The 23,224-nt window shown below is 38.9% G+C and overlaps 10 protein-coding genes across 10 annotated transcripts; 6 read left to right on the top strand and 4 right to left on the bottom strand.

Annotated features, from left to right (window-relative positions):
• Positions 1-1,823: 1,823 nt before the first annotated feature.
• On the bottom strand, positions 1,824-2,303 carry KQ657_003620 (uncharacterized protein; the record flags this gene model as incomplete). The annotated part of the gene is made up of 1 exon (XM_043194323.1): positions 1,824-2,303. The coding sequence occupies one exon, from the start codon at positions 2,301-2,303 to the stop codon at positions 1,824-1,826; it is 480 nt and encodes a 159-aa protein (XP_043046837.1).
• Positions 2,304-3,354: 1,051 nt separating this feature from the next.
• SLC1 (1-acylglycerol-3-phosphate O-acyltransferase) lies at positions 3,355-4,278 on the top strand (the record flags this gene model as incomplete). The annotated part of the gene is made up of 1 exon (XM_043194322.1): positions 3,355-4,278. One exon carries the CDS (start codon positions 3,355-3,357, stop codon positions 4,276-4,278), a length of 924 nt encoding a protein of 307 aa, XP_043046836.1.
• A 19-nt stretch (positions 4,279-4,297) lies between these two features.
• Positions 4,298-7,468, bottom strand: APL5 (Apl5p; the record flags this gene model as incomplete). Its single annotated transcript, XM_043194321.1, has 1 exon — positions 4,298-7,468. One exon carries the CDS (start codon positions 7,466-7,468, stop codon positions 4,298-4,300), a length of 3,171 nt encoding a protein of 1,056 aa, XP_043046835.1.
• A 545-nt stretch (positions 7,469-8,013) lies between these two features.
• KQ657_003617 (uncharacterized protein) lies at positions 8,014-8,572 on the top strand (the record flags this gene model as incomplete). Its single annotated transcript, XM_043194320.1, has 2 exons — positions 8,014-8,492; positions 8,551-8,572. 2 exons carry the CDS (start codon positions 8,014-8,016, stop codon positions 8,570-8,572), a joined length of 501 nt encoding a protein of 166 aa, XP_043046834.1.
• Positions 8,573-8,576: 4 nt separating this feature from the next.
• Positions 8,577-10,769, bottom strand: KQ657_003616 (putative metalloendopeptidase; the record flags this gene model as incomplete). Its single annotated transcript, XM_043194319.1, has 1 exon — positions 8,577-10,769. One exon carries the CDS (start codon positions 10,767-10,769, stop codon positions 8,577-8,579), a length of 2,193 nt encoding a protein of 730 aa, XP_043046833.1.
• Positions 10,770-11,738: 969 nt separating this feature from the next.
• On the top strand, positions 11,739-13,412 carry KQ657_003615 (uncharacterized protein; the record flags this gene model as incomplete). Its single annotated transcript, XM_043194318.1, has 1 exon — positions 11,739-13,412. One exon carries the CDS (start codon positions 11,739-11,741, stop codon positions 13,410-13,412), a length of 1,674 nt encoding a protein of 557 aa, XP_043046832.1.
• A 309-nt stretch (positions 13,413-13,721) lies between these two features.
• Positions 13,722-15,023, bottom strand: DDC1 (Ddc1p; the record flags this gene model as incomplete). Its single annotated transcript, XM_043194317.1, has 1 exon — positions 13,722-15,023. One exon carries the CDS (start codon positions 15,021-15,023, stop codon positions 13,722-13,724), a length of 1,302 nt encoding a protein of 433 aa, XP_043046831.1.
• A 591-nt stretch (positions 15,024-15,614) lies between these two features.
• Positions 15,615-16,298, top strand: DCG1 (Dcg1p; the record flags this gene model as incomplete). The annotated part of the gene is made up of 1 exon (XM_043194316.1): positions 15,615-16,298. The coding sequence occupies one exon, from the start codon at positions 15,615-15,617 to the stop codon at positions 16,296-16,298; it is 684 nt and encodes a 227-aa protein (XP_043046830.1).
• Positions 16,299-16,556: 258 nt separating this feature from the next.
• On the top strand, positions 16,557-17,552 carry OXR1 (Oxr1p; the record flags this gene model as incomplete). The annotated part of the gene is made up of 1 exon (XM_043194315.1): positions 16,557-17,552. The coding sequence occupies one exon, from the start codon at positions 16,557-16,559 to the stop codon at positions 17,550-17,552; it is 996 nt and encodes a 331-aa protein (XP_043046829.1).
• A 1,596-nt stretch (positions 17,553-19,148) lies between these two features.
• On the top strand, positions 19,149-23,208 carry KQ657_003611 (beta strand repeat-containing protein; the record flags this gene model as incomplete). The annotated part of the gene is made up of 1 exon (XM_043194314.1): positions 19,149-23,208. A coding segment is annotated over one exon (4,060 nt), but the record flags the coding sequence as incomplete, so codon positions are not given.
• Between the last annotated feature and the right edge of the window lie 16 nt (positions 23,209-23,224).

Raw genomic sequence — 23,224 nt, 5'->3', positions numbered from 1 at the left:
CAGCATTGACTGTATTATGTTTGGGTGCTCTATGGTACATACTAACTCAGAATGGCAGTACTTGGGTATTTCCAACACTCGCGTTAACGATTATAGATAGCATTAAAACTTTATCATTGAAAGATATTAAATTTTTTCTTAACATGCTGACAAGTCTTAAGGATATTATCCTTATAAATTTACTTATTATTGTAATAGTTTATTTCATGAAAAAAAACAAAATGTGGCCCGAGGGTAGTATCCAAGTATCAGAAAGGGTATCATTGATAATCACTAATTGGTTATTTGGTGTCTCTACGTTCTGTATTTTCTATTGTGGCTGGTTATTATTGAGTCCATCAGAGGAGGCGTTACATCATGGTAAAAGGTACCTGCTGGGTGCAGGTCTTGTTATTTTCTTTGTATTAACTGGATTAGATTTTGGGTCTAATTCCGTTCTCCATATAAAATCACATCCATGGTTATCAGCTATTCTTGAGATATTGTCATTTTTTGCCGCTTTGATTTTTGCTAAGTATTCTATCCAGGAATTCAAAGAAGGATTCGTATGCGTTATATCTAAGGATTAATCCAATGGGTTGCATTTTGTCTCCTGCATCTTTGTTGCAAAAGCAATGATGCAGAGTGTATTTATTTATAACTATCAGCTTCTTTTATCAAAAATTGCAGTAATAACTACCAAAGCAGAATCAATGAGAATTTGTTTGCAGCTTTATTAAGAGATCTCTATGGGATTGGAGGTCGTGTGAATATCAGCTATATACTCGACTTCGCTTACCAATCTTATTTTTTATTTAAGTACCTTCATTAAGAAAACTGTAACCACCTAATCTCTACTAATATAGTTACAAGTTAAAGAAAACCCATTATCACTACTGATATGTTAGTGTGATTAGTTTTCTACTACTAGTGGTACAGAAAGCAATAGTAGTTACACCAAGCAGTAGCAGTTATAGCAAACCAGCAATAGTTACAGTAGTAGTTAAACAAACCAGTGGTACGCTGTTTGATCTGTGCTTCAGTGTTGTCACGTAAGTCAGTTTCAGAAATGGAGAGCTAATAATAATAAGGGGAGTTATACAACCTTATTCATTGTAAACCATGTGAGTCAAAAACTAAAACAATAAGGAGACGTGAACCTTAAACGAGACATCAGTCGGCACCCATGAAACAATAAATGACACGCAAACAACACAGCACACTCGACTAGCTCGTTCATTCATTGGCTCAGTTAAATCAGCGTATTCAATTGACTTGATCAAACTTTGTTTTATCTACCTTAGCTCCGCTTTGTTCGTAATAAACTGATGTTCTAGTGATTAGCACAGCAATGCTCAACATACCGTCCACTTATGTATTAATAAATGATTTCCGCGATACCGGTTGTTTTTTACTATGGAGCCAACCAATTATTATAGTCCATTCCACCATTGGCCAATCACAGAACATTGTAACCATGTGCCCTCACTTAACTCACCTCAAGTCAACAACAACAATACTCATTTCATGACATGTCATTCAAATGTACTCCTTCCAACATTCAGTATGGTCCTTTCCGGTTGACCCCTAGACCCGATCCCCACCGTAACAGCCGAAAATGTGGGGCACACATGACCGGTTTTGTGTCGCTCTCCGAGTCCCGGTCGATAAGATAAGATAAGGCTCAGCAATACTAAACAAATTACATACAAATAGCAAGTTAATTAGAACGATTGAATAAGATAAATACCTGATCTACTTAAGGAGTAATATAATAATAATAAGTATAAGAATAATAAGAATAATAATAGTGGTAGTAATGATAATCAAGTTGGGCTTATAATTTAGCTCTTGATCTTTTTGGGATTCTTCTTATGCTTTTTCTTTTTATTCTCAACAAATGCATGTTGTTTCTTCTTTTCCATCAGACTCTTCTTGTAATGGTAACCGCTTTTAGTCAAATCGTATTCACTAGTAAGCGGTACTCCAACAGTGGTGCCAGCACCATATTGTTCCTCCTTATCTTCGGACACAGGAATGGCAGCGGCAGCAGCTGCCGCTGCTCCATTTTTAGATAAGGGCTTTGATTTGGAAGGTGGAGCTAAGGAGGCAACTTCAGCATAAGTCAAAGGCTGACAATCAATGGCCACCAAGTCTGAATCTTCTTCAGCCATAGTAACGTTAACCAACTTATTGTTGATGGCGCAAGATACAAATGACGTATCACTGGTAGACCGCATAGTACCACCGGTGGCTTGTTGTACTGAAGCGGCATCTCTTTGTTTAGGCTTGAACCATGACAGAATGAAGGTTGTGGCAAGCATATTTGTTTGTATGAGTGGACGGCGTAGGAGGAAGGAATAGATAAGAGTAATCAATTGATCCAATGAGAGAGCAGTATTGGAGGTTCCAAAATGCCTCTAGTAACAATAATCTAGTTGTGTATATCACAGCAGTATACAGTTAGGAGAACTGGTAGATGAGAGAAATTAGTAAGGGGTGGGAGAAGGAAACTGGTGTTTTGATACCTTTTATATATGTTTTGTTTTTGTGACGTAGATTAAAAACCGTGGGTTGTTTGGTAGCGCGGGGTAATATGATTGAATTGGGGAGGCAAAGAGGTGAGTCACGAGAATAATAATAGAATCATGGTTCTACCACAGTACAGGACTATTACAGTATAGTAATAACATAACATAACACATGGTAGTAAGGCATTGTATGTCATAGTATTATGTTATTACTACAACTCTAATATGGTGCCAGTAGTATACTCCATGTGCCCTATTAATGTTTAATAGTTATGTCATTGCTTTCACTATAATAGTTATCCCCCCCCATAGGCTTCTAGAACCCACACATTACTTCCATAAAAGGACCCACTGATAATATGCAAACTGGATCACAGCTTTCATAGAGTCACATCAAAATTTATGGCTATGTATACATTACCTACTACCTACTTCCTTTACTCCTGCTGCTGCTGTCATACGTTAACCAAAATGGTTCACGTCACATTCTATGATGTCATTATTCATTCGGGTTGTGTTGTGTTTGTTGTGTTAATTTCCGCCGTAAAAAGGATAAAAACTTGCCCCGATTTCATCCCCACGACCCGCCTCAATTAAAGGCTGAGATCATAATATCGTTAGGGGGTAATCATGATTAATTCCAGTCGCCCAATAAACACCATCATGTGATGTTGGTCACGTGATAACGTGATGATCCTCGGGATATGTTGAACCCAAAATTTTACATCTTCGTTATATGCAGGGTGTCCAACATACCAAACTAAAAGTTAACCATAAAGTCAATGAAATAGATTGGGAAGGGTCCATTCAAATATAGTTATAAAACTTTAGAGTATCTCCCTTAATGGCTGGCTTTCTTCAGGTACTTAAGTTCTACGCCAAATCCGTACTCTTTGGTACCATTCTTGCAGGATGCGGACTCTTTGGAGTTATATCATCAATTTTGCTTAAACTTATTGGGAAAGAAGAATATGCTCAATATGTTGTTGCTAGAGCCTTCTATTATACATTCTCTAAGATAATGCAAATCAAAGTAGTGGTTAAGAATGGTCATCGTTTAGATGAAAGGCCTGCTATTTTCATTTCCAATCATCAATCAGCTTTAGATATCTTAATACTTGGTCGTGTGTTTGGTGTTGGAACTACAGTTACTGCCAAATCTGTATTAAAATATGTTCCCTTCTTAGGTTGGTTTATGTTGGCTTCAGGAACTTTCTTCCTTGATAGAGCAAGAGGCGATAAGGCTAAGGCTGTGCTTGATAAAGCCTTACAAAATATGAAATCTCGTAATAGAGCTATTTATATTTTTGCTGAAGGTACAAGATCAGGTTCTGAAAAGTTGGAACTATTACCCTTTAAAAAAGGTGCTTTCCATTTGGCCCAACAAGGTAAGATCCCCGTTGTTCCATTAGTTGTTTCAAATACTTCAAATATCTTCAATGCTAAGAATAAAGTGTTCAACACAGGTGAAATCGTCATTGATGTTTTAGCTCCTCAACCCTCAACACAATTGGAATCAAAAGAAGACGTTGATAAGTATTGTACTTCGATTAGACTGAAAATGCAATCGACCTATGAAAAATTGGGTTATTCAACTTCACCCATATGGACGGCAAACAAGAAGAGATTAACTTCTCCTTCTAAGACTCCATTGGTTGATGGAAATGATTCTGGGTTTGTTGATATTGATGTGTCTTCGGTTAAAAGTGATGTTGAAAGTATTGAAATCATCGATGAAACAACCCCATTGGCACACTCAAACGATTAGATGAATAGATAGTACGCTTTTATTCAATAATAGAAGCCTTCTTCTTCTTCGCCTTCTTTTGTTTATCACCATCACTCTTTGTAGTCTTTGTCTTTGACTTTTTAACTTTGGTCTTTTCGGCCTTTTCTAATGCTTGCTTCTCCAATCTCTGTCTTATTTCTTCTAAATTAACTTCGTATTCAACACCACTTTTTTCTTCATTCGACTCCGGTGCATTTAGATCAAAATTCTCTAAAGTGGAAGAGTCAATAAGGAAAATGTTTTTCTTCTTCTTCTTCTTTTCCATAGGTGATAACCTTTCATTAATTCTATCTTCATCTCCTCCACCATTGTCTACTGTTTCTTCTGTAAGCACAAGGACCTTTTCCTTCTTTATTTTCTTTGACTTCTTGGGCTTCTTGTTTGTCAAATCGAGTGTTTGTTCATCAAGTCCTGGAGATGTTGATGTCTTGGGAGATGTAACTAATGCACTAGTAGCAGCTTCCACCAGTTTACTCTTACTCTTATTGACCCTGCTCTTAGATGCAGTGGTATCAATATAGTAAGGATCTTCTTTTAATCTCTGCATCCTTTCCTTTCTCATGATCTCACTGTTCTCAGTGGCAGCAGCTGTCTCTTCTTCAGATAAACTATCTGAGTCTTCTCTATTGCTATCAAATAAATTGTACGCACTGGAAACTTCATCAAGTGCTAAATCAACCACTGGTAAGTCGTTAATTGGTACATCAAGGTCTAAAGCTTCAGGAACCTTAATATGAAGTTGGGCATTTCTTGCAACGGGTTTTAATGTATACAGATTGAAGAAAGAAGGTAATACCAAACCTAATAATACAGGAAGTGGTTTCTCCATATTTGAGTCTTCAACAATATCATTAATCTGACTTGAAAATGGGTTCTTTTCAAGTTCTTTCTCTTCTTCTTCCAACTCCAATAAGTCTTCTACTGGGATCTGAGGCTTAATAGTCTCTTCGATGGAGTCTTCGTCAGAAGAACTTGAAAATTGTTCATAGTCAGGATCAACAGAAGAATCGACTTCTTGTTCATCATCTTCTTCTTGTTCTTCATCATCTTCTTCTTCTTCTCCTTCTTCTTCGTCTTCGCCTTCATTTGCTTTCTTTTTGTCGCCTATCCTCAACGTCTTGTAATACTCAATTTCCTCCTGTTCAAGTTTCTGTAAAATAGAATCATCACCTTCATTCATGGCTTCCAAACAGAGACGAAGAAATTCCAACCAGGATATAACCCGTTCTTGAACCTCATAATTTCGATGGTTTTCCCAATTGCCTAGGAAGCCAATCAACTTGAACAAAAAGTATTGCAACTCATTAAGCTGGGTGGTTGGAAGTTTGTTACCTTTACCATATATCAACATGTAGTCTCTCACAATTGACAGATATATCTTGACAAGAGATTGGATCACTACGCAAATGACTCCATGGTTGGGCAAGGCTGCCAACTTCGCTGAAATAGGGAACTGGGCATTAACTCCATTATCCAACTTAGTATCAATTTCTTTGTTGATTAACGTATTGAACAACTTGATCTTCTTTCCCAAGGCAATAATATTAATATTATTTTCTTCTTCTTCATCTTGATCATCCTGTTCATCGTCATCGTCATCGACACCTCCAAGTTCGTTGACATACTCTCCCAAGATCCAATAGACATCTTTCAACAACAAAGGTGCACCATCAATGACATTGGGATCTTCAGCTAATTCCAACAAAAGTGTTGCTAAAGGACGCCGAATGGAAGGCACCTTTGTAGCAAGAGAAGTGAATTCCTTCCCAAAAGCTTTAGCAATAGTAATGGCAGCAGATCTTGAAGCATAATTGCCCGATAAAACCGTCAATTTCAATGCATTCTGTAATACTGCAATATACCACTTAAAATTTGGGATATTGGAATAATTATCTTGTGAAGCCGTATCGATGATCTTAGTGATGATGTCTACTTTCAACTTATCTGGTACAATTAGTCTATCATCCAGGGGGATCAATTGTATCAAAAGGACTTTGAACACTTCATTAATGTTATCTTCATTAATGAGATATTGGGCTATTTCCAAAGCTTTGCTCTGGATAATTGAGTCTCTATCTGTCAAGCAATCCAAGACTATTGGAGAAACTTCAGGAATGGATCTAATGAATTGGGGATACAACTTCAAGATATTAATCAATGCCAAAAGACCAACAAATTTCAAATTATTATCACCATTTTGGAAAAAGTTTATAATCTTTTCTATACATTTCCTGGCAATATCTTTATCCTTTGATGATTCACCTGTAAGCATGCCCCCACTAACAATGCAATTAATGCATTCATAGATCAAAGATGAAGCCTTGGTAGACATCATCATATCAACAATTGCAGGTAAGATTTTTCTTCTCATTCTTGTTTCTACTTTAGAAAGACTTTGGAATAATTTAAGGATTCTAATGATTAACCAATTATTCTTTGTATCTTCAAGAATCAGAAAGAATTTGGGCAAATACGCCACGAAGATCTTGGGGTTCTTTTTGGAGATTTCACATACAACATTAATAGCAGCATTTACTACTGAAGTCTCATTATCATCCAATTTATCAATGATCCGTTGGAGACTCATACGTAAACTATCAGGATATTGTAAAAACACTTTGTAGAGGGCCAAAATAGCCTTTTTACGGATATACGGTTTAGAATGATTTAATTTCATTACCACATCATCATAAATATCCTTAGCCAAATTGGGGGTAACTATAGTGGCAATACCTGATAATGCCAACCCAACTTCCACATGATTATGAGAGTTCAAATCCTTTTTAAATTGATTGGTGGCCAAAATCAACAAATCCTGTTCATTTCTAAACAGTTGAATGGCTCCAAGATAACCTATACGTTTCTGTTGGAATTTAGATGACAGCATAACTTCCAAGACTTGGAAATTACACCAACTCATATCAAACCCATACATTTCCAAATACGCCAATTTCAATACCGCCATGGCCTTGGTTTCCAAATCAGTGGTGGCCAACTCATTCTTGCATTCAACTATGGCATTCTCTAAGAATACCATCAATTGTTCGGGTGACTCTTTGGAGTATGTTCTCATACCACGGATCAAGTCCGTGAGTGACTTCTCAAACAGAATGCCAAAGGGCTTCAATCGCGATAGAACCTCGGCATTCAGAAGCTGAAACGACGACATTGGGTCTTCGGACGTAAGGCAATCGAATCAACAGAGAAAACAGGTGGCATATAAGTTGATACTGTGCTAAGTTGATTCTCAAGGTTGACATAAATTCAATTGTGGTGTGCATATAAGCCTTGACTTCAAAGTCCAACCATAAGTAAGGTAAGACAGTACTTACGGTCCAAATAGAATACTAACAACAGTAGTAACTGAGTATAATGCTCTAAGTGATGACATTGGATACAATTGGCTTTTAAACGGTCATTTTATCTGTCGTAAAGCAGTAATACCTAATTTAAGTCTAGGATTCAACAGTAAATACATTTGTGAATCAAAACAACTCTTTGTAGTTTTGTTGGATGTATATTTCCATTCCTCAAGGTACTTATATTGTCCTCTCCATGTACATTTATTGCTTCGTATTAGTGACTTTTATAGTCATAAACCAGTCACCAATGTGTAAGCGTATATGGTCGTGTGTTGCCGAAATTTCAACTAATTAAGTGAGTCTTGGTTCTTGGGCACTGCACTTGTTACACTCCTCTTCAACTTAGTTCGTAATGTCGAAGACAACAAATGCCGTAGACGGTGCTGGCACTGTCGACCACGACACACAAGAAGACCATGGGGACACTAGTGGTGATGTCAATGTTGATGATGCCAATAGTGAAAACGGTGATGATTCGGATTATGACTACAGTACACTGAGTGACAATGATGTGGGGTTACTACAACATGCGTCACATCATTACCAAGGTCGGTACTTGGCTGAAACACTAACAGCAACGTTAGAATCTGTGGAATTAGACAAGTCGCTCGCACTTGAAGCTCAGATCAGTGGTCAATTGAACTCCAAGAATCAAGAATTAGTATCTAAAAAGCTTCAGCTTATTGAACGACTAGAAACTTTACAACAACAGTATAAAAAATACTTCAAGCCAACTAATGATAATTCCCTTAGTGTTGTTAATCAAATTAGAAACGACTTGAAGTTATTGGAACAACGAGTTCACGAATTGAAACATGGCAAGTCATCTATGTTCAGACATAAGTTGGGAGTAGTGGAGAAGTTTCCTGTAGAATATAATCAGGCAAAGGAAAAGATTTTGGAAAGAGTAATAGATTAAACTTTGGCATATATAACACCAAGTCCATCCATCCATGATCCAACATATCCATACATTCCAACAATAGTATATTCCTCAGTTGGAGTCTCCAACACACTTCCATGACCTCCTTCTTCCTTACCATACCAAGGGGATACTCTTCCCTTGTCGGTGACAATTTGAATACCATCGATCCATTTCCCACTGCGTAAATTGAAGTGATGAACTTTTTCACCAGCACCTAATTCGAAATCACTGTATGATCCTGTCTCCTTCCCAATAAAAACTTCTGTGGGTCCACAACTACCTCCACCACCACCGTGAACCATGGTACTTGAACTAGGACTAGGTACTCCGATTTTGTCTAAGATTTTTTGACGGAACCTGCCATGAGAATGTGGTGATGATGGCATTGCACCACCACCACCTTGAGTAGGTTGGATGGTACTATTGAGGTAGAATTTGATCCCATCTAAAGCCATTCCATGGTATACTCTGACCTTGAATACCCTACGAAGATCAAATTCAATCTCCAGCATGGAGTTACCTTCACTACCAGAACATCCACTCTTGTATCCTGTGATTGGACCTCTACCCAATCCAAAATCACTAATAATAGTAGATTTACGGATATCTTCGTTGAATGATTTGAAATTCTTGGTGAAAACATCCCCATTAAATGAAAGAACTCTCACATCGAAGTTTTCGTGGCATTTATTTCCTCTTTCTTTAAGATCCTTGTAGCAAGTATTGTAATCCAATTTGACAATTGTTGGAAACCCTTTTCCACCGTAAGATTGAGGAAAGAATTGAGTAGAATATCTAGCCAAATCTTCAACTATAAGTTCAATCATATATATATTTTCGTTCCCCTTAATAAACACCCCCTCAGGACTCCTATAAATGGATGGTGCTGGTGCTTCATTTTGTGGACTTCTCATATAAGTTTCACTAATCTTTGGGAAATTATCAATAGGTAAACCAAATGCATCATGATAGAAGAATCTTACCAAGTCTAATCTATTCCAGTGACATTCTTTTTCCCAAGAATTTGTAGGGCTAACAACACAACCACCAGTATGCTCTCTTAAACACTTTGACTCTCTGGTCATGAAATTTCTATTGATCCACACATAATCTCGTAACATAACCCCATCAATTTGATGTGGACAACCCAACAGATGACCTATTTCATGTAAAAAGGCACCAAAGGAAATGTTAAAACATTCCCAACTTGTTCCACATTGGTTAGAATCATTTGCAACTTCATTCGTAGATAATTCGGTATCGTCTAACAAAGCAGGTGTAACAGTAGGCCAATCAATGGGAAATGAATGAATGCCTTGGGATCCAAAAATTGCCATTTTGACATTGCCTCGACCACCCCCTAAAGCAGCATGATCAACAATCACTTGATGTTTTTTATCCCAATGACCACCCATGAACATACACGCAGCTTGAATTCGAATGTTGTTTTGTTTATAAAAGTCATAGAAATCACTTTTTTCAACCAAGTCAATGGCATGTGAAAACAAATAACCATTCTCTTTAGCTTCCTTATATTGTTGAGCATAATTAAGATCACGAAGTTCTGCTCTTGTACGTGGAGATCTTAAAACATGGATTTTAACTTCTTTGTGAGGAACCTTACATTGACCCGAATAACCGAAGTTCCTCATGTCGTTGGTCAGCTCTTCGATAAATCTAAAGCATCGGTTACTGAACCCAGTCATTCTCATTTCTTCCTGAGTGTATGCTTGCATCATTCGTCCAGCAACTTTTAATCTTTGTATAGCTGTATCTAAATTGGGAACTTCTCCTCTTGCACTCTTATAAAGAGGCATATCGTAAGATCCATCGGAATCACAACCAACCACAACACATAAATGAATTGGTTTATTATTAACAAGCTCGTTATAAGTAATGTCTATTCTAGTGGAATCTACCACTTGGAACTGTCCACACACTTTACCTCTTTTGTCGATGCTTGAATTTGCCAATGCTTGAACAGTCAAATGGTTCAGTCCAGGGGATACGTGAGCTATGGCTCTAAAACAACCGTTATTGATTTCATAATATTGTGGAGGGAAAACTTCATTATTGTTATTGGCCACAACAACTACACCATTGTTGATTACTGTGGTGTGGCCTTTCAACAATACAGCAGGAGAAGACACAATTTCTCCACTCAGATAGTTCAATTGGATCATTATCGATCTAAGTAATTAGCAAGTCAATTAACAGGATTAGTGTTCAATCCTTCTAAATTCCGGACATGTGAACCTCCTCTATATATTCTGAATTAACTTGATTCTTCAATTGTGTAATACTTTTAAGCGTACATTCCGACTTTAAAAGAAACCGTACTTACCTAATTGGTGTCCTTAAATGACGGATACTTGTTTGTTTGTGTGGATTGATGTTCTTTGCTAAGTAATATGCATACTTACTCCTTAAACCTGCGCCTCTATGGTGTCCAAATTCAGAAGATCCATAAAAGGTACACCCTAACACCAGAATCACAGCTAGCTGCATCCAAATGTATTAGAAAGTGGCATCCTAGGGAGATACCTTATAGTGATACATCAGAAAGTGATACATCAGAGAGAAGTACTAGAACTTAGCTATGTTAATATTATTCAACAGACTTAGTTTGTTGGGTGAACATGGTACCGTATACTAATGCCTAGTATTCGTAGAAATCAGTAATTTAGCAACTAAAACACAGGTCACGTAACCCTTCATGAACATTCAATAACATGATGAATCACTTGTAAGATAAGTACAACTATGTGCTATTTTCATGGTATATCACTAATAACAACGGATACATTCAGACCTGAGCTATTGTTTGATTACAAAAGACGTCATTTTCACTTGTCTTACAAGTAAAGGTGCAATGAACATACGATTCTTCTAAAGGAAAATGAGTATGTTCACATAAGGCCACCATTCAAGTATAGAGCATCTTAATGAAGAGCCTTTATTACAACTACTTAAGTAATCATTTCTTCTTATTGATAAGGAGGTATATACTCTAAATTCTAACAATAAGAAAAACCGATTCAAGTAGTAGATGCCGTGTCTTTACCAAAGTGTATTCACTGGTAGGGGAACTAAATCTGGGGTAATGAAGATGAGGTCAACTAAACCCTCCACCAAGTACTAACACGTCTGCAATGCCACCTAAGCGTTCGTTGGCACTGGTGGCTGCTCAGGCACATTGGGCCAAAAAGGCCAAGCCAGAAGCTTCCGTCGTATCTGATGAGACCATTGAACATGCAAAGGCACATCCTGAGGTGATAGTCATTGAGTCTGATAGTGAAGACGATGAACCAGTCAATGGAATATCAGAAGGCAAGAAATCAGCATCAGAAGAAAATTCGTATGGAGTATATTTGTTATACAATCCTAGTTATGATGATCCTCTTAAAGAACGTCAAGCTAACTTCGGAACGATTACCATTGAATCACTTGTAGGAGGGAAAGATCTAATACAACTGTACCAGTTTAATTTCTCCATTGAATATGATTTCTTTATGAGTTATTTCCATCCACAGTTTTCTAAAAACAAACGTCCAATTACATTCATCACCACTTGTGCCATGACAGAAGAAGAGTCCACAATCATGAAGACCCATTTTAACTTTGATATCATCGTACCCAAGAATATTCCCAGATTTGGATCTCATCATACAAAGCTCATGGTCAACTTCTTTGAAGATAACACTTGTCAGATTGTCATTATGACTTGTAACCTTGCAAGAATTGATTTTGGAGCTTTAACACAAATGATTTGGAAATCAGAAAGACTACCTTTGGGTGAAACGAGAGTTGATCAAGGCATACGATTCCAAAGAGACTTTGCAAATTATTTACGAAGATACAATCAACCCAAACTTAATGACCTCGTAAATGAACTTTCTAAATTCGACTTTCTGTCTATAAAGGTTGAATTGCTTGCTTCGGCTCCTGGAACATACGATATGAACAATTCAAAAGAGAACTACGGCTTGGGAAAACTCTATCACATATTAAAGCGAAACCGTTTATTACTTCCTGCTAGCACTTTGTCCCATCAAGAAGGTAAGGCAAAGTATCATATACTAGCAGAAATCTCGTCTATCGCATACCCCTTTATGACTATTAATAACCAACCATATAACATATTCACTCATCTCTTGTGTCCCCTCATGTTCGAAGACGAGTTGAGCAATGTTAACATTGCTGCTGGTTTGGTTGGGGCCAAGGAACATCAAAAGGCTCACAACTATAGCCCATATATCATGTTTCCGACTGTATCCGACATAGCCAATAATAACCTGGGATACGGAGCCGGTAGAGCAGTGCATTTCAACTATTCACTGAGTTGTATCAACAGATACCATTTTAGACTTTTGAAACCATATATGTGCAAATGGAATGATTCTACTGCAAAGCATCAATGTGGGGGAAGAGAGGAAGTAATACCCCATGTCAAATTATTTCTTTGTGATAATGGAGATGAGTGGAAATCATTGAGATGGTTATTACTAACCTCTCATAACTTATCCAAACAGGGATGGGGATCTCCAATCATACCTAAGAAATCAAACCTGCTCCTGCTGCTTAATCTTGGATTCGAGCAGTTTTCTATTTCTAGCTACGAGTTAGGAATTTTCGTTCCTCGGCCACAGAATTATCACATCCAAAGCAGATCTGGAACTTTAAACAACAAAATTAATAATAGAAACTCAATCGTAATTCCATTCAACTTGCCCCCAACATCTTACAGCATGTCGGATCTCCCTTGGAGTCCTCATGTAACTTCTAGTGTTCCAGATAAATTTGGCCAAGTTTATGCATTAACTTAAGTCTTTCTAGAACGTTTGATTGCATCATCACCGAATTCAGCTGTGCATAAATGTCTACCCCTGTTTCAAATCCAATTAGGAGTAAAGAATACTCTTTTAGAAGTACCATGCGTCAGTTCTGAAACCAAATGTTCGTTTGCTTTTTGTACTACTCCGGTTTCATGTCTTCATGCATGTGAAGTGTACTCCAATACCACAAAAACCAATTTAGGATTTAGTGTCGTTTATGTAACCTAAGAACTTGCATGGTGCGTTGACGAGGTGCTTTCAAACCTTTTGTTAGCCAATTTTTTATCCCTTATTTAATTTTCAATCAAAAATGGATTTTGGTCGTTTTGTGTTCTGAGTGGGTCCATACTCTTCTTCACTATGAAGATTCACTTCATGATCCATCGAGGATGGTGGTGGTATGTTCAAATTGCTCTCTGTTGAAGGTATTGATTCATAACCACCTCCCCAATCTGGAGTTGTTTGTCTTTCATGCGTTATCCGATCAACGTCAGATTCGTTCTCCATTTCGTTACTATGACTGAACAATCCTCCTCCGCCACCACCAACACACATACGATGGTCGCTTGTCTTTTGAATTTTATGAGTCCTCTTCAACCCATTAAAGGTTGCATTAGACTTTGGCTTGTTTGTTGTTAGATGCAGTACCTCATTCAGTGACCTTGAAGAAGCCAAGGTAAACGGTTGAAGATCGCATAGCAATGGGCTTAATGGTGCGCTAGTAGGCAAATAGCCAAGTTCCTTGGCTTCCAAATCTGACTCCTTATCGAATGTGGTTAAATAGACAAATTGAACCCAGATCGATTCTTTGTGCGTGGCTTGGAAAAGTATGGGCTCACCTGGATTGCGGAATAGAATCTTGAATAGGGAATCGTCATAATCAGCATCGAGAGTGTTCAAGGAGTTAATTAAATGACTAAAAGTCTTGAGTTCTTTCAACCGGAATAAGAAGTTGACCATGAGATTGTAATCCAAGAGATTGGTCTGAACAAGTTCAGTCAATGGGATATCAAGTGAAACTGACATGGGTTGTTTGAGATATTCTTTATCTCTCGTTATATGCTTGATATATGCTGTGATTTGAATCTTATCTGGTTTGACATTCAATCGGAAATCTTCTGCACCACTTGCTGTAGTATCAAGAAATGATTTCAATGTTTTCAGTTCCATAACAAGACAATGTATTATAAACATACCCTGTGAATTTTTACGTCGTTTTTCTAAATCTGAATTATACACCTTTCCAACATCTACATGAGTAGCAACCGTAGGGTTATAGCTTGTTTGGTACTTTTTCACTATTAGATTGCTTGTTTTGATTTCCACCAAAAGCTTGAACCGAGCCGCAGGCTGAGCCGTAGTAGACATGTTAGTCCTAAGACACACATACTCCCATGAATCTGGATTTCGAAATAATGTAAGGAGATGCTTTGATTTTAAAAGAACATGATACGCGTCTTCGTCATACCCTTCAATTGTTGATTCTTCCTCTAAATCCACTTCAAAAGTATGGAAGAAGCTCTTTGAGAACTTAATCCGTCCATAACCAGTTCTAGACGCGTTAACCGCCTCTAAAGTTAACCACTCGGAAGTTATGGACATCTTAACCATGTCCGATATTGATCCAAGGGACAGGATCATCTTACACCATAAAATTTTGTTTTTGTCGTTGTCTATGATTGCCACAAACAGCATATTTCAAAGAACGAGATAAGTGAGAGGAATACAATGGCAAGTAAAATGTTTACAGGTATTCAAACAGGTTTTAACTTTGATAACGGCATCTTTCTTAACCATCGATCAAATTCGTTGAAAACACCCGAACACCCGATTCACAAAAGTACACGACCAAAGTACTTTCGCTTGTACCTTTGCATAGAAAGGTTGTACTTAAAATACTGCTACTATTAATGATTAAGTCAATTCATTATCAAAATATGGTTGTTGCTTTGGAGATCTCTCCATGTGTCTACGTGTGTATGTGTGGAGATGAGCATCACATCAATATATCCTGTTAACGGAGCCTTGGATTTTTGTTCTCACCCGAAAAGTCGTGTTTCATTGGCTATATATTGATTCTTATCTGAGTTGTTAAAGCCCACAGATCAAGATCAAAGTTACTATATATTTGAACTGATAGACTGATTTTGATCTAACGCCTACTTTATTGTTGAACTGAACTAACCACGTCAAATGTTCAAATTCCTTATCATTAATCCCAACTCATCGAAGGGTGTTACAGATAACTTGGAGACTATCCTCCCCAAGGTCCCCGGGACTGAGTTGATATTCTATACGGCACCAGCAGGTGCTCCGAAGGAAATCACAGGAGTCGAGACTTCAATCGAATCAGAGAAATATGTTTTAGAAGATATTAAGGCAAAGAAGTTGGCCGATGAGGTTGATGGGTTTTTGGTTTGTTGCTATAGCGATCATCCATTAATATATTCACTTTCAAAGTTGACACCAGATAAGCCTGTGCTTGGGATTATGCAGGCAACACTTTTATACAGCTTACTGAATCCAACGTTCAAACTGTTCATCCTTACTAGTACTTCTGAATGGGAGCCATTACTTGATGATGGAATTCAGAATTTTTTGGGTACTTCAGAATTCCCTCACACTAAGTTCTTTCCAACATTAGGCTTGAATATAAGCGTTCTTGATTTGGCACTGCTGACAGATACAATTGTTCCCGTCGTAAAGGAGATTTTAAGTAGACTGGACTATGCTGGATGCAACTGTATCCTTTTGGGTTGTGCCGGCCTTAGCGGAGCTGATAAAGTGATTGAAAGAGAAACCGGAGTTAAATGTGTTGATTCCGTTAGAATAGGTGTAGAATTTCTTAATGCCTTGGCAAGAAACAATACTTATTGAATGAATAATATCGTATGTAAAAGTTCTATTATACTAAATCTTTATTGTTTTTACCTTTAGTTCAACCTATTTTCCCATTACTACCTTTTCATTGACGTTCGGGTGTCTTTCACTGTGCAGTACGTGAAAAATGTGGGGTGAAAGCAAACCATAGGGATAATTTGATGGCGTAAACACCGTATACAACCCCATACTAAGCATTCGAGTAGCTCTTTAAAGGGATATAGGGATCACTGAGACTTTATTGCACGTTATATTATGTCAATACTCCGTCGGATATTTCGTCAGGGAGAAGAGGAAAGCGACCAAAAACAAATTCTGACGTCTCGCAGTATCCGGTCAAATTCTAGTAGAGAAAGCTTACCTCCTTTGTCACGTTTGACTTTAGTAGGATATCGGAAATCTACCAGACATAGAATCACTGATACTGATTTGGCAGGGGAAATTCGTAATTTGCTCCCTCCCAGATTGCAATTGTACGATGAATGGTCTTTAGTATATTCTTTGGAACAACATGGAGTTTCATTGAACACGCTTTATCATAATTGTGATCCAAAATATGACCCCTTCAAGGGCACTAGGACAACAGAAAAAGGGTTTGCGGAGTCTATAGTTACACGAGCAGTTGGCTCACAGATATTACACGAGAAAAAACGACCTCAAGGATATGTCATGGTAGTTCAGGATGAACATCGTTCCATATTTGGATGCTTCTTAAGTGAACCACTAAAGCAAGTGGATCACAAGCGCTACTATGGTAATGGAGAGTGCTTTCTTTGGAAATGTGAGAATGTTGAGCACATGACACACTCATTGGAAAAGTCAATTGAAATAAGCGAAAAGGAAATGGCCAAGAATTCCACACATCCAAGACCAGAAGAAGATTCGAGAGACGTTGAACTGCCTACTAATATTACTACTGCTAGTGATATTACTACTATTGAAGATGATATCCATAAACATCCTCAGAACCAACACATACCTGTAGAAGATTGTGACCATTCATACTGTCGTAGGTTTAAAGCCTTCATGTACACAGGCATCAACGATAATATCATTTATTCCAATTCCGAATACATTGCGATCGGATCCTCCAATGGACAAAATGGACTTTGGATTGACAAGCTGCTTTACAATGGGGTGAGTTATCCTTGTGAAACTTTCGGAAACGAAATACTAAACGAATCGGGAACCAGTGAGAGAAAGTGGGGCAAATTTAAAATAATGGCATTAGAAATCTGGCGAATAGGTTAAAATGAAGAGAATGTATTGAATCTTCGTGAACCCAAAAATAGACCAAGAAGAAATTATGGAGTAAGTGTAACCGTATGAAAGCCAGAAACTTAAGCCTTCTAATATTGTTAGTTGTTTTAAAGTAATTGAGGGAAATTTAGGAGTTTCAGTTGATGACCGTGTCTTTGAATCACTTTTAAAAGTTTCACTAAAGTTGACTTCCACTGAACTTTTTGCCTACTGTAACAAACAAAGCGGAATATCAAAAATGAATTGCAAAATTACAACAATAACCTGAAATTTTGAACCTTGACCAAGAGTGGAAGAGATGATGAACATCAGATCGGTAACTTAGTGGTTTTAGGAGCATGATTAGATTTCTATGCACAAGCAAATTGTTGTCTTTTTTTTTCTTTTTTTTGAAGTACTTCGTCAATTGTTTGTCATAACTGAAAATGTATCGGTTGGACTATCAACCCCTTTTCCATCACGCTAATCCTATGGTTTGACATTCTAATGCTTTCCAAATCTGAATAGCAAGTTTACGGCTAATTATCTAAGCTACAAGCGTAGTCTTGTTCGTCAGAAGGAAGTAAGCGTTGGAAATTTAAGTTATGAAGCATGATTTACTAAACTTTGAAATGTATTGGGCTATTGCAAAACAGAACTCGGTAACAAAATGGTGACCGGATTTGGAAATGCAGGCCACAAATGGAAATGAAATTACAAGTATCATAAAATGATTGATCTGGTTTTGGCCAACTTGTCAGGCGGACTTTCCCTTTGAGTTTAGGCGACTCGTGGGAGTTGAAAAGTTGTCCCAAACCAAAAATTACTGAAAATATCTTAACCTTGAAATCACCAGATATTTACTATCGAAGTTAACATTAATCGTGCATTATTGTTATCTAAATGGACAACACACACTTATTCAAATGTACACTACTACAAACAAAAAGAAAAGGTCATTGTACTATAGTCTTCGGATTGATAAAACTGACCACCAAAGACATATGAAGACTAAACGTACACACCTAACGGCAAACAAAGCTTCCATAAGTATATCCCTAATCAGTGTTAAGATAGTTTGTATCATTTTGAAGGCAATCTTACGTCGAACTTTCGTCTAGGAAAATTGATTGTTCAAGCAAAGGGGCTTAATTTTTGGTTGTGCCCTTGCATGAAGTTGCATCCAAAATAAACTACCCCTTGCTTGAACGAAATGTTGTATTTATGCGAGAACAAATATGCAGGAGCAAATGCGGTTAATTAGGGGAAGACCTACATTAAGTGGGCAGAGGTATTTGTCGTCTATTGTGCAGATTGTGCAGCTTATTGTTTATTTAATTGTGCAGCACTTATGCACCCGATTTGATGGTTGATGTTGCAGTTGCAAAAGGTTACAGTCTCGCGTACTTCTGAAATCATTAGTGAAATAAACATTGGGAGTGAATCTGATGATTGTTGGACTCTTACGATGCATGGAAATTCAACAGATATAAAGACCTGATAGAATCTGGTTGTCAACATAAAAGAGAATTATTGTAATCCACATCTTTCCCTTTGATAGACTTGATACCCCTTAAGATTAGCTTCTCAACTGTTTTACTTATTGTAATGAAGTTGGAGACTGTCTTATCCGTAGCCGCAATTGCTGGTGCCTCACAAGCAGCAGCAGTTGGTAGTTCAGAGTTGAATGATGAATTGGTTCCGATTGAAAAGAGAACTTTTCTTCTTGCTTCATATTACATCAAAAAGTGGAAGAGTTATGGTGTTTGCCAAAGAGATTATAAAGATAAACTCTTGAGAGATGAATTGGCTTTTGACGTTACTGCCTGGTTACAAGTAACTGAATTGAATGGTAAGCCATGTCCAACGACCACTCTTCCTTGTACCAGATGTGTCACTACAGAGACAAAGAATGTTTGGTTTCCTACCACTTATGTTACATACTGTCCAATAACTGATCGTTCTGTCCCAAGCCCTCAACCCACTAAAGCAACAACCACTGCAACTGTTAACTGTTGTAATTGGTTTGGACGCTGTACCAAGTCAATTGTTCCTGCTACAAAATGTCATTCTAAAACTTACACAAAAGGTTGTACTAGAACATATCATTGGTGGACTCCTTGCTGGCCAACTTCTCATACTACAACTACATCTACATCTATTACCACACCTACTACCACCCCAACAACTACACCTTGCACAGGTGAGAGTTGTCTGCCTATAACTAGTATTCCCGGAACAAGCGAGACTTCTGAAACAATTTCAACATCTAGCTCTACAGTTTATTCCCTGACTTCCGAATCATCGGGCTCTACTGTCCCAGGTACTGAATCCTCAGGTTCTACTGTTCCAGGTACTGAATCTTCAGGGTCTACTGTTCCAGGAACTGAATCCTCAGGTTCTACTGTTCCAGGTACTGAATCATCTGGCACAACTGTCCCAGGTACTGAATCTTCAGGTTCTACTGTTCCAGGTACTGAATCATCTGGCACAACTGTCCCAGGTACTGAATCATCTGGCACAACTGTTCCCGGCACTGAATCATCCAGCACTACACCAGAATCATCTATTCCAAGTACTGTGACCATTACTTCTGAAACTACCTTTTCAACACAAACCACCACGTGTAAGCCTACCCATTGTGTGACTATCATCAAGTGTGGTGACAAGCGTTGTTGGACCAGGTCAAGATGTAAGACTACTCAATGTTCTACTACAACAACACCAGGTACTGAATCATCTGGTACAACTATCCCAGGTACTGAATCATCTGGCACAACTGTCCCAGGTACTGAATCATCTGGCACAACTGTCCCAGGTACTGAATCATCTGGCACAACTGTCCCAGGTACTGAATCATCTGGCACAACTGTCCCAGGTACTGAATCATCTGGCACAACTGTCCCAGGTACTGAATCATCTGGCACAACTGTCCCAGGTACTGAATCATCTGGCACAACTGTTCCAGGTACTGAATCATCTGGCACAACTGTTCCAGGTACTGAATCATCAGGGTCTACTGTTCCAGGTACTGAATCATCTGGCACAACTATCCCAGGTACTGAATCATCAGGTTCTACTGTCCCAGGTACTGAATCTTCAGGGTCTACTGTTCCAGGTACTGAATCCTCAGGGTCTACTGTTCCAGGAACTGAATCCTCAGGTTCTACTATCCCAGGTACTGAATCATCAGGTTCTACTGTCCCAGGTACTGAATCTTCAGGGTCTACTGTTCCAGGTACTGAATCATCAGGGTCTACTGTTCCAGGTACTGAATCATCTGGCACAACTGTTCCCGGCACTGAATCATCTGGCACAACTGTCCCAGGTACTGAATCTTCAGGTTCTACTGTTCCAGGTACTGAATCATCTGGCACAACTATCCCAGGTACTGAATCATCTGGCACAACTGTTCCAGGCACTGAATCTTCAGGTTCTACTGTTCCAGGTACTGAATCATCTGGCACAACTGTTCCCGGCACTGAATCATCCAGCACTACACCAGAATCATCTATTCCAAGTACTGTGACCATTACTTCTGAAACTACCTTTTCAACACAAACCACCACGTGTAAGCCTACCCATTGTGTGACTATCATCAAGTGTGGTGACAAGCGTTGTTGGACCAGGTCAAGATGTAAGACTACTCAATGTTCTACTACAACAACACCAGGTACTGAATCATCTGGTACAACTGTCCCAGGTACTGAATCTTCAGGGTCTACTGTTCCAGGTACTGAATCCTCAGGTTCTACTGTTCCAGGTACTGAATCATCTGGCACAACTGTCCCAGGTACTGAATCTTCAGGTTCTACTGTTCCAGGTACTGAATCATCTGGCACAACTATCCCAGGTACTGAATCATCTGGCACAACTGTTCCAGGCACTGAATCATCTGGTACAACTATCCCAGGTACTGAATCATCTGGTACAACTGTCCCAGGTACTGAATCATCTGGCACAACTGTCCCAGGTACTGAATCGTCAGGGTCTACTGTTCCAGGTACTGAATCTTCAGGTTCTACTGTCCCAGGTACTGAATCATCTGGCACAACTGTTCCAGGTACTGAATCATCTGGTACAACTATCCCAGGTACTGAATCATCTGGTACTACTGTCCCAGGTACTGAATCATCTGGTACAACTGTTCCCGGCACTGAATCATCTGGCACAACTTTCCCAGGTACTGAATCATCTGACACAACTGTCCCAGGTACTGAATCATCTGGCACAACTATCCCAGGTACTGAATCATCTGGCACAACTGTTCCCGGCACTGAATCATCTGGCACAACTGTTCCAGGTACTGAATCATCTGGCACAACTGTTCCAGGTACTGAATCTTCAGGGTCTACTGTTCCAGGTACTGAATCATCTGGCACAACTAACCCAGGTACTGAATCATCAGGTTCTACTGTCCCAGGTACTGAATCTTCAGGGTCTACTGTTCCAGGTACTGAATCATCAGGGTCTACTGTTCCAGGAACTGAATCCTCAGGTTCTACTGTTCCAGGTACTGAATCATCAGGTTCTACTGTCCCAGGTACTGAATCATCAGGTTCTACTGTTCCAGGTACTGAATCATCTGGCACAACTGTCCCAGGTACTGAATCATCTGGCACAACTGTCCCAGGTACTGAATCGTCAGGTTCTACTGTTCCAGGTACTGAATCATCAGGTTCTACTGTTCCAGGTACTGAATCATCAGGTTCTACTGTTCCAGGTACTGAATCATCTGGTACAACTGTTCCCGGCACTGAATCATCCAGCACTACACCAGAATCATCTATTCCAAGTACTGTGACCATTACTTCTGAAACTACCTTTTCAACACAAACCACCACGTGTAAGCCTACCCACTGTGTAACTATCATCAAGTGTGGTGACAATTGTTGTTGGACCAAGTCAAGATGTAAGACTACTCAATGTTCTACTACAACAACACCAGGTACTGAATCATCTGGTACAACTATCCCAGGTACTGAATCATCTGGTACAACTGTCCCAGGTACTGAATCTTCAGGGTCTACTGTTCCAGGTACTGAATCTTCAGGGTCTACTGTTCCAGGAACTGAATCCTCAGGTTCTACTGTCCCAGGTACTGAATCATCTGGCACAACTGTTCCAGGTACTGAATCATCTGGTACAACTATCCCAGGTACTGAATCATCTGGTACAACTGTCCCAGGTACTGAATCATCTGGCACAACTGTCCCAGGTACTGAATCGTCAGGGTCTACTGTTCCAGGTACTGAATCTTCAGGTTCTACTGTCCCAGGTACTGAATCATCTGGCACAACTGTTCCAGGTACTGAATCATCTGGTACAACTATCCCAGGTACTGAATCATCTGGTACTACTGTCCCAGGTACTGAATCATCTGGCACAACTGTCCCAGGTACTGAATCGTCAGGGTCTACTGTCCCAGGTACTGAATCATCTGGTACAACTGTTCCAGGTACTGAATCATCTGGCACAACTGTTCCAGGTACTGAATCATCTGGTACAACTGTTCCAGGTACTGAATCATCTGGCACAACTATCCCAGGTACTGAATCATCAGGTTCTACTGTCCCAGGTACTGAATCTTCAGGGTCTACTGTTCCAGGTACTGAATCTTCAGGGTCTACTGTTCCAGGTACTGAATCTTCAGGGTCTACTGTTCCAGGTACTGAATCATCAGG

This window comes from Scheffersomyces spartinae (genome assembly GCF_019049425.1).
Source record: "Scheffersomyces spartinae strain ARV_011 chromosome Unknown scaffold_37, whole genome shotgun sequence".
Lineage (NCBI taxonomy): Eukaryota > Fungi > Ascomycota > Pichiomycetes > Serinales > Debaryomycetaceae > Lizanozyma > Lizanozyma spartinae.
The sequence above is the reverse complement of the archived record's forward strand: the minus strand, read 5'-3'. Positions and strand labels throughout refer to the sequence as shown.